The sequence below is a fragment of the Anoplolepis gracilipes genome, chromosome 15, assembly GCF_047496725.1.
Source record: "Anoplolepis gracilipes chromosome 15, ASM4749672v1, whole genome shotgun sequence".
Taxonomy (NCBI): Eukaryota; Metazoa; Arthropoda; class Insecta; order Hymenoptera; family Formicidae; genus Anoplolepis; species Anoplolepis gracilipes.
Genome location: NC_132984.1, coordinates 1,081,378 through 1,095,769, shown reverse-complemented (window position 1 = coordinate 1,095,769; position 14,392 = coordinate 1,081,378). Strand labels below are relative to the sequence as shown.

Genomic DNA, 14,392 nt, shown 5'->3' with positions numbered 1-14,392 from the left:
TGTGGTGGACACTAATAAAATATAAAAAATATATATAGTTCCACAAAATATAAAAGAGACAGTTATTCTCTCTCAGAATAACCTTCTTTTTCACTTTCTTCAGCTTCGAGAGAAAGATAAATTTTGACTTTACTTTTAACGGTGTATAAATGAATAATGTAAACCTTCAGACGAAGAACATGTATTGGCGTTTGAAAACCACTGGCGGTATGTCGGCGCGATAACGCGATGCGCCCGAGTCAAATGACAAAGACAAACATAAGGAAATGGCCAATGAGTGGCACGGATCCACAATGAAAAACTTTGATGCATCTCGATCAGTGTCGTGGCATTTATTGCATACATATATATATATATCGGCATGTACATGCACGTTTAATTAATTATTCATACGTACTATTGCGCGAGAATCACACACACAGACACACGCGCGCACATATACATTATCATCTTGTTATGCGAAATAAAAGCGGTTCACCTGAGTCGGGATCAATGCAGATTAAATATGAATATCCTCGCTTCTGCGATGGCAGACGCGGTGAAAAATGCTCGCCATTCATGCGAATATATCGATTCGCGAGAAACGATGACATTCGCAGGAATCGACATCTGTAATAAGTACAACAATCTGAAATCTAAATCGAATGACGCTACAAATATTCATTTAAAAAAAATAGAAGACTTACTTTTTTTTCTTCAACTCACGATAACAATTAAATTGAATTTCAAGTGTCTTCAAACTCGCTTTCAACGCGACGTGTTCGGAGATCGTGTGGTCGCGTAAAAAAAAAAAAAAAAAAAAAAAAAAAAAACCATGCTTAGCCAGGCGGCAAACTCAAAAACGTAGAGACACCGCGAGAGAAGAAGGAAGGAAGATGGCACGTGGCACGCTTGACAGCTACGCTCCTGCGTGACGAGAGGCGACGCGGGCGAGGCCGAGTGCGCGTGCGCGCGTTCGAAACTGGCCAATCGGAGGGCGCGGCCGCCACCGTGGCGGTGGCATCGCGGGGCCTCGCTCGCGCCCTCGCTATCGCATCGCGTTGCCGGCGACGTTGCGTCCATTTTGTCGACGCTCACGGTCCCGGTTAGTCGACGCCGGTGCGGAAACGAGTACAATTCCCATTTGCTGCGAGTTCGCGCGCGGGAGATCCCAGTGGCTGTCCTTCGGCGGCCTCGCGTTACCGTCCGATTGTGGATCCGCGTTCCCGGACGAGCGTGAGAACACCCGGAACGATAAGGAACGTCGCGCGAGAAGGGAACGTGTTCCCCTTGTCTGGGATTTATTATCGAACATCGGGGATCGGCCAAGTTGGTCGCGACTGGCGGAGCTGGCAAAGGCGTAAAAACGACGGGGATTCTTTTCGCTGATATCTGTGCTCTGTCCGTAGTGAATCGCACAGGCAAGATGGCGGAACTGCAGGGCACCCCGGGGGCACAGGACGCCCTGGCTGTGGCGCAGCTCGAGCTCGAGGGGAATCCGAATGCCTTGGCGCTACGCAGGCCGTTCGATCCAGTGGCGCATGATCTCGATGCATCCTTCCGTCTGACGCGTTTCGCCGATCTAAAAGGATGAGGGTGTAAGGTCCCTCAGGAGATTCTCGGGAAGCTCCTTGAGGGACTACAGGCCGATGACGCGTCCGCACAGGATCACGAGCATGCCCACTTTATGCACATGGCGATACCCCGCATCGGTGAGTGAGCCCCCTGTTGCGACGCGCTTGCGAGCCGACATCTTTCATCACCGTGCATACTTTTTTATTTTTTCTTTTTTTTTCTCTCTTTCGATTTGCAATTTTGACGGAAAATTATTCGCGAATATCAACAGAATCGCGTCTTGAAATTTCAACATGTTGAGAGAACGATAATTTAATTCTATATACTTTTTTAGTTTTTGTTATTTATTTATTTATTTTTTTAAATTTTTATCACGCTAGAAAAAGTAATCGAACTGTATAAGATTTTTCTTTTTCTGTTTTTTTTTTTTTTTTTTTTTTTTTTGTGATTTTAATTTATGCGGGGCCCAAGAGCGCCGCAAAAGATGCAGTCCTGCTGTAAAATGGCGGCCGTCCTCCCGCCTAATTTTTTTTACGTGGTACCGGAAGTGCTAATGTTCTCAATCTTGACAAGTTTATTTACACAATTGCTTTTGCAAAATCGGACTAATGTAAATTTTATTTTTGACAATAATGAGAAATTGGAATATTTAATTCTTAAATGCAAAATTTTTATAAATAGTTTTACAAGTATTTTCTTTAAAAATGTTTTTTTTTTGGTTTTTTTTTTTTAATCTTTTTTTGTTACATGTTTATAACAAACATTTATATATTTTGGAATAAATATTTTAATTATACTAAAATTATATAATATTGTAGATTAAAAAAAAAATTGTCACATACCAATCAGATTATACTTTTAAAATTGTAAAAAATTAAAAATATAATTTTCTACTTAAAAATATTGTAATTATATTTTTTAAAAATCTTTTTATGTAAAATAATTTAATAAAAATTTATATTACTATTTCAGGCATTGGCATGGATTCCTCTGTGACACCAGTACGACATGGTGGGCTCAGTCTGGTGCAGACCACAGATTTCTTTTACCCACTAGTTGATGATCCTTACATGATGGGTAAGAAAGAAGACAAGTTAAAGACAGTGTATGAAGTATCATTAAATCAACACATTCAACAAATTTTGATATATTGAGTGCACTGTTTTTTCATCGCCATGAGATACTTTTCAGGTAAAATCGCGTGTGCGAATGTCCTCAGCGACTTATACGCGATGGGTGTCACGGACTGCGACAACATGCTGATGCTGCTGGGAGTTAGCACAAAAATGACGGAGAAAGAGCGCGACGTTGTTGTGCCACTGATTATGAGAGGATTCAAGGATTCTGCTCTAGAGGCAGGTACGACTGTCACTGGTGGTCAGACGGTTGTAAATCCTTGGTGTACTATAGGAGGAGTTGCTACTACTGTTTGCCAACCGAACGAGTACATTGTGTATGTAATTAATTAATTATAATTATCATTAACCAGCAGATTTTATTCTAAGTAAGTTACTTTATATTTATTCCTCGATTTAGACCAGATAATGCTGTTGTGGGAGATGTTCTGGTCCTAACAAAACCTCTCGGCACGCAAGTCGCCGTCAATGCGCATCAATGGCTCGATCAGCCTGACCGTTGGAATAGAATTAAACTTGTGGTTAGCGAAGAGGATGTAAGAAAAGGTTATCAACGTGCAATGGATAGTATGGCCAGATTGAATAGGACAGGTATATACATTACATTATATGATGCGCATTGATATAAGTTGTATTCTATATACAGGATATCCTGAAGAATATTTAATATGTAATTTTAATATCGAATTTCTCAATTAACTTAGAATCAATTTTTCCTTAAAAAATATTGAGGAGAATTGTCGTTTGCTATTTTATAATTTTCAGTATGTTGTAACTTTTGAATTAAGATTTTATTTAACTTTTTATATGAAATTAATCTATTAAGCTTTTATATGAAAAGTAATTGAATAACTTTTTTATTTTTCTATTTGATATATTTCGATATTTTAGAAGAGTCTTGTAAATTTACAAGATTATTATAGATTATTGTTCCTGCTTTATACAGTAGAGTATCTTGTACTTATGAGATATTCTAAAGAACGGCAGGTAGAAAAACGGAGGTGTTTTTTGTAACTATTTATTGTTAATTATATTTAGTTTAGTGCTCCTCCTACAATTCTATAGTTATATCGATTTTTAGCTATCTATTTTATCAACTGAAGTTTATTTTACAAAAAGTAGCTCTTTCTTGACTTTATTCTTAAGGAAAATACGAATTGTTATGTTAAACTTATTTACATTTATCAATTTTTTAGCTGCCAGATTGATGCACAAGTATAATGCACATGGGGCCACAGACGTCACTGGCTTTGGCCTGTTGGGTCATGCTCAAAATCTAGCCAAGCATCAGAAGAATGAAGTCTCTTTTGTTATTCACAATTTGCCTGTTATTTCTAAAATGGCAGCAGTAGCAAAGGCATGTGGCAACATGTTCCAGCTGTTGCAAGGTCATTCAGCCGAGACGAGTGGCGGTTTGCTTATTTGCCTTCCTCGAGAGCAAGTTAGTATTTGCAGTAAAGTATTTGTGTATACTGAACATAGGAAATTCTAGTAGGTTAAGGAAAGACCATTTATATCTTTTTTCTCTTTTCTTTTTCTTTTCTTTTTCTTTTCTTTTAGCATAAGCTGTAAATCATAGATTAGCTTTTTTGATGCAGTAAATTATATTATTCATAAGAGAATCTCTGCAGATTGTAGCTAAAGAAACTGTGATTATTTCATGGCTATTTATCATTAATTAGGATACATGTTTTTCTTTCTTCCCCAATTGTGTATTTATATTGTATATTAATTTAGAATTTAGATGAATTGTATTCAATGTTAGTTTTTATTCTTACAAATTTAATTGTCAAACGGTAGATAATTTTGAGATACGTTGAATAACGATGTGATATAAACAATATAATTTTACAGGCTGCGGCATATTGTAAAGATATCGAGAAGCAGGAAGGATATCAAGCGTGGATTATTGGCATCGTAGAAAAGGGACTTCGCACGGCTAGAATAATAGATAAGCCGCGAGTAATCGAAGTTCCGGCTAAGGAGAAAGATGGCGAGCTTTGGTAAAACTAGTAATAATAAGGATCATGAGATACTAATAGTAAAAAAAAGGCCCAGAGAGACATTGCGCATATGCCTCCTCGATTACACGTACGTTTATATATTTGGAAAAAACAAAAGAATAGTACGCACTCGCGAGCACTTTTACGTATGTACACCACCGTTTATGAAGAGTTATTTTCATATCTACATTTTGTGTATTTTTTTAATTTACTGATTAAAAAAATTATCTTTAACTAAAATTAACGTTTCAATTATTAAACCACAGAAAATAAAAGAGCTAATATTTACATACATTTTTTAACAATTATATGGTTTAATATACAATGACTATTTGTGATTAATGATCGATTTTAATAACGATGTTAATACTGTATTAATATTTTTCCTTCAAAGTGCTTTTATTCATATATAGAAAGATACTATTTTCTTTCTCTTTTTAATTTTCTTTCCATACGTTAGCTGTATATTTAATAAAGCTAACTGCAAGTTTAAAGATATTTTATTATAAAATGTGCAAAACTGAAGATATGTTTATTACTTGTAATATTAAATTAAAAGATAGCATATTAAGTTAATAGACTAGAAGCTTTAAAAAAATTGAATAAATATCACGGCAATGAATATATTGAAATTGAAGTCGCGCTGTTATCACGTTTGAAAAAAATATCGAAACGATCACTGATTACAGAGATTTATAAAATTTATATTTTACAAGCTTGCAGAAACTGATCAAAACTTATCAAATTGATATTATATATTTATATAATATATAATATCTCATATATTTACATACACAAACTATGAATATCTAAATCAATGAAACAGTAAATATGTAAAAAAAAAAAAAAGCAAAAAATATTGTTACATAAGTAGCATATACACAGTGACAGACTTGCAATGTCCAACTTTCGATAATTCAATCAATATCTAAGTAGAATATCAATACAAACATGGAGTCCAAAAGAAATAAAGGCCTTCTAATTGTCTCTCATATGCATACGCTTTGAATGATTCTCAAAAAAGAAATGTTAAGCACAGGTCCTAATGTTGTATTACTTTTTCATATAAATAAAATACTACTTTGTCAATAAAATTAATCCAATATTCTCACTACATTCCAAAAAAAAATAGTTTTTAACAAAAAAAAATATATTAAATTATTAAATATATATATATATATGTATTTATTTGTTTATTAAATTATATATTTTCTATTACATCGTCAAGAGTAGCAAACTTATAAGTACATTTCTTAAAAAGCATTCCATTCACAGACTAAGAAGTCCTATTCCATTGACGTTTTAAACAGTCTAGGGATTTACATCGAGCTAGGGTAACTAGATTGATCAATCAGAAAGTCCTATTTTGAATTTGCCAATCAGATGTCGTTCATTCTGGGTGTTTTCCATTTAGTAACACAAGTTGACAAGCGGAGAGAAACCTGAGAGGGGCAATGTGGTAGACAAGGTTTTGATTGGTCACTCAAGACAAAACAAGATAAAAAGAGTAAAGATATCTTTGACGTCTCGCATTACAGAGGCATAACCTATCCTATCCGTGTAATAATAACGACATGATATCGATAATTGACTTATCGCAATCTTGTGAAATAGAAGCTTATCAAAGTTATCTTCCCTGTTTATTTTCGACGCGCTGACTAATCGATCAATCGTACAATAATTTTATATATATGATACACCAGTCTTTCTCATCGTTTTCCCATAAAACTCATTGTAATCCTACGAGTTGCGCAATTATATAATTTAATTCTCTACAAGGAAAGTTTCTCGTACATTTTTTTATATGTAAATTTGATTAATCAATGGAAGAATATTGATGAATATTGACTATGTTATACTTTGACGAAAAAATTGTACGTAATTATGTGACTTGAAAGTATATAGTGCAGCTATCGTTGCTTTGATTAATCTAAAGACACTGAGAAAAATCACAATTGATTAGCCACCTCTTAGGTAAATAATCATGCTAATTATTTCTTATTCAATTTTTTTTTTTCTGTATCATAAATAAATTTTCTCATTTTTTAATTCTCCTTTATATACATATATTAAAATAAGTACAATATTCTGTACATATTATTATATATTCTATGCATATAAAAATACATTGTAATATAATATTTAATAAATATAAAACTTTAAATAATGAAAATAATCTTTTTATTATGATTGCATTACTCTTTTTTTGTTAATTATTTTTGTATATTATTTTTTTACAGACAAAAACCCTAATTATAAGGTATTTGTGTGAGTTATTAAAACTGGAGGATGAAACAGATTTGTTAATTCTAAAATGGCACAAGACTCGACTACACTTTGCCATAGAAAATCAACATGTTGGATGAAGATGCCATTGAAGTCAACCGAACAGATATATCTAATATTTCTCATACCAACATTAATCAATTGTTTCATATATATAGTTAATTTTTCTGCCGATTTGGTGGTAGCTATTCAACATTTCAAAGAAGGAAATCCATTATGGGGAGTTTGCACTATCGTATTTATGTATGCCCCAGCACTTACATACTTTATATTGACAATTTCAAGACCAGATTGGTGGATGACAGATGACGACAAGGTATCAAAAGGCGTTCTTGGATGGTTTGCCTTACAAGTGTGTCAGTTTATTGGATTTGTATTCTTTGTGTTGTACAGGTAATACTTCATTTTTAAGTAAGTTTGTATTTATTCTTCAGTTAATTAATAAGTTAGATAACTTACATTGTCTATTTGATTAACAATTTAATTTATTAGCTTGTAATAAAAAATTAATATGTAGGGAAAGTTTATTCTTACAGATACGCAGGACTAATTGTACTCTCTGTGGATGCTATAAATTTATTTGGAGATGAAAGAGTCAAGACATTAAATATAGCTGCAGCACCTGCAGCTATTGAGCTGTACTTCTTCCTACAGGCTTGGTTCCAAGCTGCTCCACAAGCTCTTTTTCAAACGCATTTGCTCTTCAGACAGAGGTCTGAACATACACCTCGCAGTTATCAATCTGGTATATATATATATATATTTTTTTTTTTATATTATAAGTATATCTTTTTATAGCTTGACAAGTTGTGAAACTTGTTTTGAAAAATTTATTTATACAATAATAAATATATATAACTTATTTACAGTGACTATACAAGTGCTCTGCATCATTATGTCCATTGTAATACTGGCCATTGAGACAACTTCTTTTCAAAGATTTGAGAGCCAACGTGTAAATGGCAGAAAGCTTCCTTGGGCAATGTGGCTGAAAAAGTATTGTGTAAAGGTATATTATTACAAAAATAAAATATTTTAACAATCTAAAATTACTATTTGTTCACATAACTTAACAATCTCGTTAGATTTGCACTAAATTTTTATCTTTACACAATCATTATTACTTTATAAATTTCATATGTGTAATGCTATTTGCATTATTTTATATCATATATATTTTGTATCCATTCGTTATTCAGGACGATTTTATATTCTAGACTCTAGAATCTAAATCTTAATAAACTTGTTATTAATAATTAATATTATATTACTCCTATTCAATTAGGAATTGAACAATATCGAAGAAAAGGCGCCGTTACAAGCGTTATCTTTACCTGAAGAAAAGGAACGAGATAAAACCGCACCGCACGAATCAACGAAAAAATTGTCGAAAGAGGATTCGGTCGTTATCGAAAACGAAGAGCAACAGCAAAATCAATCCCATGAAGCTTCCTTGTATCGTCAAATTTCCGTGACTCCACCGTTACCACCGAAAAATGCGCATGTGACGCCACCGCCGATGCCCCTTCGCGGTATCACAACGGTTACGCCGCTTCCAGTGCCGGACGCGCCGGCGCCGCCGCGTCCAGATTCCGTTTATCGAGAGGAAGAAGCAGCAAAAGCAGCAACGAACCTCGAATCAAATCAAAGACTGATAGGCAGTAGCGCGCAGAGTCTAAAAGTTCCTAAACGCAAGTATTCCGAGAAGGGCCTCGAGGAAGACGATCCGATTGGAAAATTTCTATCCTTCCTCTGGTGGTTTCTCTTCATCCTGGCACGCGTGTTCGCCATTGCTTTAGCCTACGAATTCTATCCGGCAACCTTACTGGCTGTGTTGGGTGTACATTACACTATCATGTTGATCTACCTTTTTTATTACTCAAAGTATTACGATGCCATTACGTTTATTGTCAATTTCTGGCTTGGTCTGGTTTATATATTCAGTCTGATTGAGTATCGGATCAAGTTCAAGTATGCCGACTGGTGGACGTTGCCGTACTATGTATTTGTGATCGCGCAGAACTCGACGCTAACACTGATGTGGTACTTGAACGCCGATTCGGACGGATTCTGGTACACCTACATGTGCTACATGATTTTCATCAGCATGACGCTCTGTGTTCTCTCGTCTGTGGTATATCACGCAATGTTTAAGCCAAAGAAATGCAGAGTTTACAGCAGCTGACAGTTGCTAGAGCAGGCTATGTTCTTTGGATAAGTCTTCTAAAACTCGTACTTCCGTTCTTTTGCTTCTACGCAAAGTATAAATAAAATATAGTTACAAACTTTTTTTCAAGTATCGATAGATCTCATCGAAAAATCTAAATGATGTCAATAAGCACAATGGAGATTTTCTTATTATTTATACTTAACAAATGTGTTATCTTTTGATTTTTAATAAAGTCAAAAGATAATTTAGATCTCTTTGTGCTCAGATGTTAAAGATAATATTTCATTCAAAAAAATTTCGTTTATAAAATGTATATTTATAAGCAGTTGTTATATATTACAATTGTGGAACTGCAGTCGTAGACTGTGTATGTTATTCGTAGAACAATAATCGATATAGAAAGACTTTTAGACAGTCACACCATTTACAGATTGGTGCAAAAGAAGTTTGACATGTCAAAATGTAGTTAAAAATTTCATTCAATTCGAATTAATCAAAGTGATCACTATTAAATATCTCATTATCACTCATCTAGAAAAAAATATTCTATCTTTTAAAGAAATTTTTTTTTTAGACTTTGCTTAATCTTAATAAAAAATGATTCACAACGCCTTTTGCACCATTCTAATACTTGAGGCAGCACGCGCATTTTACTTTTTAACAATGTATTTTAAATATATATTTATAATTATGCAAAAATATTTACAATATTATATACATTTATATGTAAAAAAAGTGGTTCTATATATGCTTTAATATATACATATATATATATAATATACAGGGTGTTTCGAAATTCACGATCAAAAGTACTATAGAAAAATTCTTGAAAAATTAATAAAAGTTTATGAAATATGATCTCGTCCTCCATATAATTTAAAGTTACTCAATCGAAGATAATCGAAGAATAATAATCTTATTAAATATCCTGTGATTGACTTTGAAACCTTTTATCCCTGATTATTGCTAAAATAAAAAATCGCGAATATTTTTATTTAATTTTTTGAGCATTCAGAGTATAACTAAATTTCTTCCTTCTTTGAAAAAATTCAAACATGAGCTTTTAAAAGAAAAAAGTATAGCAGATTATAATACATATATATCTGATAATCCTCTACGTAATATGTAAAGAGGAATTACAAGATACATTTGTCTTTCAATAAGTCAAAACACAGTCTAGTGTCATTGAAGTAATCACTCATCTACACGAGCACATTTACCGTATGTGTACACATCTTTCTCACACATGAATACTCGAATCTCTGTGAAGATTACCGAGCTGAGCCTCGAATAAAATATCATTCAACAATTTTTCGGCTATTATTCTTTGGTCCAGTCTCATGTTTCTAAGCTTGGCGGCGACATTACGACCGATTGCGTCGTACTCGTCCTCCATTACAAACGAATTATTATGTGGTATTCTTAAAGACAGATCCGTGGATTCTGGTTCCTCGGATCGTCGTCGAACCATCGACGTATCACTCCAGTCCGCAGATTGATGCTCGTAAGATTCTTCATTTTCGGTTGCACATTCCTCCTACGAATGCATGTATATGTAAATATGTTAATTTAATCACAAATTACGTAAGTAGAGAAAGAGGCTTCTTGTATGTATAAAATCACATTCTCATTAAGAGAGAACAGACAAACGAGAATCAACCTAAACACAATCAAATTAGATAATCATAAGTATTAATTTTTTTTATTAATGCTTCTGTTTAAAATCAGTTTTAAATAATTTTATTTTAATTTAAATAACTCCCATTAATCTTACATAAATTATTCTCTGTCTGTCTGTCTGTCTCTCTCTCTCTCTCTTTTACTAAGTTTTATATTTTAATTCTTGCACTCATATGTATAACAGCTGATCTGATCTTTATAAACAGCAAAAATTAGAAAGAAATTATGCGTACCGTTTTACAGCGCTTTTTATTTTGTAGTACGCGCTTTGTTCGCACTAGTTCGGAACATTTATCAGGCGACATTGAATCGATATATACCATTGCCGGTTTCCTTTGATTAGATTTGCATCTTATTTTTTCGATCAAGGATGGATGCAATCGCTGTAAGAATAATAATTGGCAAATAATAAAATTTTCTCTATACAAATCATTTTGTAATATATACGATGATAAGAAAAGACCTAATATAGAAAAGTCTAAGCACTTTAATTCATAATTAATTATATGTAACTGTCGCGTAACAGTATAAATAAAAATGAAAAAATACAAGAGCAAAAATCAATGCACTCAGCATCTCATTAATAATTCTTTTCTTATTGTGATTATGTATAAATCTTTTCTCTTCCTAAATTTGCATCATAATTCACCTTTATATGACTAAGGAAATTGCCAGTAGACTTCAGATTGCCATTCAATAATTTCTGACACTGTTGACAACGCACTGTGACATTGGTGTCCTCCACTCTGGTCACCGTAAAGAATTCTCCATCTAATATAGCGGGCAATCTGACTGGAGTTAGAGTTGCGCTTTGTTGAGCGTTTGATTGAATCTGCTGCATTTGATGCATCTGGTGCTGAGGCTGTGACTGCTGCAGCGCCAATGTATCACGATTCTCCTGATTTTGCACTTGTATCTGCTGGGTAGGTGTCTGACTGTTTACAGACTGGGTTTGAGCGATCTCACGTTGGCGATTTGCAGTGGTAGCTGCAGATTCATTGTACGTCTCAAATGTTTCCATCTTATTCTCATAATTTTGCATAGGAAAATTGTCCATAGCGACAAAATGCATGTAAATAGTCCTTAGTCCTGTAAGCAGGTAGAGCAAAGGACCGCTTCCTCTCTTGTTCTGTCTCTCCTTCTTGAATTAATTTTACAAGCTTGAGAATTCAGAGTAGCTGGAATAGAATAAGCACTTGTTACAGATTTTTCACAACAGCTAAACATAGCAATATGATTTAGGACTTTTATTGAATTTCACATAAAGACAAATAAGAAGCGTCATGTGTGACAAATCTAGATAAGATAATAGATGAGAACGTGCGTGTATTTATGTAAGAGATTACGAACTTCGCTTACCAACTTTGTTGATCAAATTTGTACTCCCGGTGGTTACGCTGACAATGACCTGTCGGTACCATTGAGTTCTACGGCTCGTATTCATAATCCTTTTTTCGAAATTTGTTCCTTCAAAAATATTTATCTATCTAAAATATTATACTGTAAAATCCACGCTTATATAGAATGTTATATATAATTAATTCGGATTCACTAACACAAGTGTACGTTATACTTCTTGCGATGACAAAATATGTAAGTCAAAAAATTAATACTTTTTTTTTTTCCACAAAAGGAGGATTTATTAAATGCGTTTCATCCAATCATCGTCGTCTTTAGACGGACGTGTGAACTGACGTTTGAGGATCTCCAGTATCGATGACGTATGTGCAGCTGTTAAAATAATCTCTCTTTCTTTCTCTCTCTTTAATTGATGATTTCTAAATTCTTAAGCTAATTCTTAGCTAAAAATAAAATTACTTAAATAAAAAAATCTTCGAAAAATCAAGTAATTTATGACTTAATTTATCGACAAATTTCCTGCTTTTTATTTATAGGTCTGTTCTTTTAATTGAACTATTGCAGCCAGTTCAATTAAAAAAATAACAAACCTTAAAGGTTCATGAAAATTAACCTTGAGCTCGATCTATTAATTGTGGAGGACAAGTGGAACAAGCTTAGAATGGAAAATTATATTTGAATAGTATTATTTGTAAATAAACGAAAAGTAACTTTGATTATTTATATAAGAATTATTAGAAAGAGTAAATGGGCGATTCTCTGCGACGAGAGGTAATCATATGTTAAAGGTTGTGTCACTATTTTTTTTAGAGTACTCGCCGACATATATATTTCGTTTTGTATAATAGTTATTATTTATTATTTATATTATAATTTATTACCATTTATTATTTATATTATTATTAGTTATTATTTATTATTTATATTCGAATGCGATGACATAATCCACATTATTTTAAAATTTATTTAATAAATTAGGTTAATAATATACATGACTAATAAATAAATATATAAACTATGAGCTGAAGTATGTTTACATATATTTTCTATAAATTGATGTATAAAATAAGAAAGTTCTTTGTTATTACATATATAGTATTATATATATTAATAAATAAAAAATCTTACAAGTACATCATACATGAATAAATTTTAAATATTGAATTCAAAATATATGAGCAAAATAATTTTGATTAAATTTTGAAGATATATATTTACTACTTTAAGACAATTTAGTAAAGTTTCTAATAAGACTATAATATTTTTCCATTTTCTTTTTCATTTATCTATTTCATTATTTATTTCTAGGTTCTACGAATGTTTAAGAAGCTTCATAGAACAAGATTGAAGACATTTGAAGGCGATGAGCATGCATTGCAAGGTGAATTTACTCTTTGTTGTTATTATGTAATAATACTTTCAATATAAGTAATACTTTACTTACTGTCTTGTTTCTTAGTTGTAAGAAAGAAGATAAACGATGAATACAGAAAATATAAAAATGTTACAAACCAGGCAACAATTGAAGAGGTATATATACAAATTTAATTTTAATAACCAGAATAATAAACAATTATTAGCACAAAATGTTGCAGGAAGATTAAGCATATTATATATATGTATATTTATATATATTTGTGTCTATATTGAAGATTATATTGAATATATTTATTTAATTTAAAAGAAATTAATACAAAAATTTTGTGTTATTATTTTAGTTGAATAAGTTTGCACAGGAAGTTGAACATGAGGTACGAACAACTGTAATTCAAGCGGTCGAAACAGCACCTGGAAGAGTAGGTAAGTTATATAATTGATATTAAAAATAATAGAGAAAATGTTATTCACATTATATGTAATTATTAAGGGACATTAAAATGTATTTCAGCACTGCGACTCACTCCAGACGTCCTAGTGGATAATGTATCGTACAAGGATCAGAAAGATAACGATGCAGACATAGAAAACAAAACTCAAACTTGCGAAAAGTATAAAACATCAGAGAATACGAAGCAATGATTTCTTGAGATAATAGAAAGTATTTTTAAAGTTTATTAAAAATGGCTTACAATTACATATGGATTGTAAATATTTGGTTTAAATTATTTGTAATATTTGTAAATACTATATCTTGTATATGCTGTATAAATATAAGTGTACAGAAATGACAGACATTATAAGTTTAATGGATTTAATTAAAAGAC

General features: G+C 32.5%; 4 protein-coding genes across 7 annotated transcripts; 3 read left to right on the top strand and 1 right to left on the bottom strand.

Moving 5' to 3' along the window:
• The first annotated feature begins 1,053 nt into the window (after positions 1-1,053).
• Sps1 (inactive selenide, water dikinase) lies at positions 1,054-5,791 on the top strand. Its single transcript, XM_072907444.1, has 6 exons — positions 1,054-1,691; positions 2,527-2,631; positions 2,746-3,007; positions 3,091-3,281; positions 3,887-4,131; positions 4,545-5,791. The coding sequence occupies exons 1-6, from the start codon at positions 1,406-1,408 to the stop codon at positions 4,695-4,697; spliced, it is 1,242 nt and encodes a 413-aa protein (XP_072763545.1). The 5' UTR covers positions 1,054-1,405; the 3' UTR covers positions 4,698-5,791.
• A 383-nt stretch (positions 5,792-6,174) lies between these two features.
• Positions 6,175-10,459, top strand: LOC140674090 (uncharacterized). 3 transcript variants are annotated; one of them, XM_072907441.1, is made up of 5 exons: positions 6,175-6,667; positions 6,934-7,372; positions 7,516-7,724; positions 7,849-7,988; positions 8,265-10,459. In XM_072907441.1, exons 2-5 carry the CDS (start codon positions 7,008-7,010, stop codon positions 9,162-9,164), a joined length of 1,614 nt encoding a protein of 537 aa, XP_072763542.1. In that variant the 5' UTR covers positions 6,175-6,667; positions 6,934-7,007; the 3' UTR covers positions 9,165-10,459. The 3 variants fall into 3 exon arrangements, with proteins under 3 accessions (XP_072763542.1, XP_072763544.1, XP_072763543.1); XM_072907443.1 differs by lacking the exon at positions 6,175-6,667 and having other exon boundaries at positions 7,135-7,372; positions 7,503-7,724; XM_072907442.1 differs by lacking the exon at positions 6,175-6,667 and having other exon boundaries at positions 7,135-7,372; positions 7,497-7,724.
• On the bottom strand, positions 9,451-12,535 carry LOC140674093 (uncharacterized). The gene is made up of 4 exons (XM_072907446.1): positions 12,189-12,535; positions 11,479-12,007; positions 11,063-11,212; positions 9,451-10,686 (listed from the first exon to the last, which is right to left on the bottom strand). Exons 2-4 carry the CDS (start codon positions 11,899-11,901, stop codon positions 10,390-10,392), a joined length of 870 nt encoding a protein of 289 aa, XP_072763547.1. The 5' UTR covers positions 11,902-12,007; positions 12,189-12,535; the 3' UTR covers positions 9,451-10,389.
• On the top strand, positions 12,474-14,356 carry LOC140674098 (complex III assembly factor LYRM7). 2 transcript variants are annotated; one of them, XM_072907450.1, is made up of 6 exons: positions 12,474-12,550; positions 12,725-12,976; positions 13,497-13,569; positions 13,648-13,718; positions 13,907-13,988; positions 14,077-14,356. In XM_072907450.1, exons 2-6 carry the CDS (start codon positions 12,968-12,970, stop codon positions 14,205-14,207), a joined length of 366 nt encoding a protein of 121 aa, XP_072763551.1. In that variant the 5' UTR covers positions 12,474-12,550; positions 12,725-12,967; the 3' UTR covers positions 14,208-14,356. The 2 variants fall into 2 exon arrangements, with proteins under 2 accessions (XP_072763551.1, XP_072763550.1); XM_072907449.1 differs by having other exon boundaries at positions 12,479-12,550; positions 12,725-12,959.
• Positions 14,357-14,392: the final 36 nt, after the last annotated feature.

Bases quoted from the DNA above. Each gene is read 5' to 3' on its own strand.
- LOC140674090 (XM_072907441.1), top strand. From the start codon at position 7,008: ATGGCACAAGACTCGACTACACTTTGCCATAGAAAATCAACATGTTGG. The intron at 7,725-7,848 runs GTATATATATAT...ACTTATTTACAG, and splicing joins ACCTCGCAGTTATCAATCTG to TGACTATACAAGTGCTCTGC. The intron at 7,989-8,264 runs GTATATTATTAC...CTATTCAATTAG, and splicing joins TGAAAAAGTATTGTGTAAAG to GAATTGAACAATATCGAAGA.
- LOC140674093 (XM_072907446.1), bottom strand. From the start codon at position 11,901: ATGCATTTTGTCGCTATGGACAATTTTCCTATGCAAAATTATGAGAAT. The intron at 11,213-11,478 runs GTGAATTATGAT...TTATTCTTACAG, and splicing joins ATTTCCTTAGTCATATAAAG to CGATTGCATCCATCCTTGAT. The intron at 10,687-11,062 runs GTACGCATAATT...ATGCATTCGTAG, and splicing joins ATAAAAAGCGCTGTAAAACG to GAGGAATGTGCAACCGAAAA.
- LOC140674098 (XM_072907449.1), top strand. From the start codon at position 12,936: ATGGGCGATTCTCTGCGACGAGAG. The intron at 12,960-13,496 runs GTAATCATATGT...ATTTATTTCTAG, and splicing joins GCGATTCTCTGCGACGAGAG to GTTCTACGAATGTTTAAGAA. The intron at 13,570-13,647 runs GTGAATTTACTC...CTTGTTTCTTAG, and splicing joins CGATGAGCATGCATTGCAAG to TTGTAAGAAAGAAGATAAAC.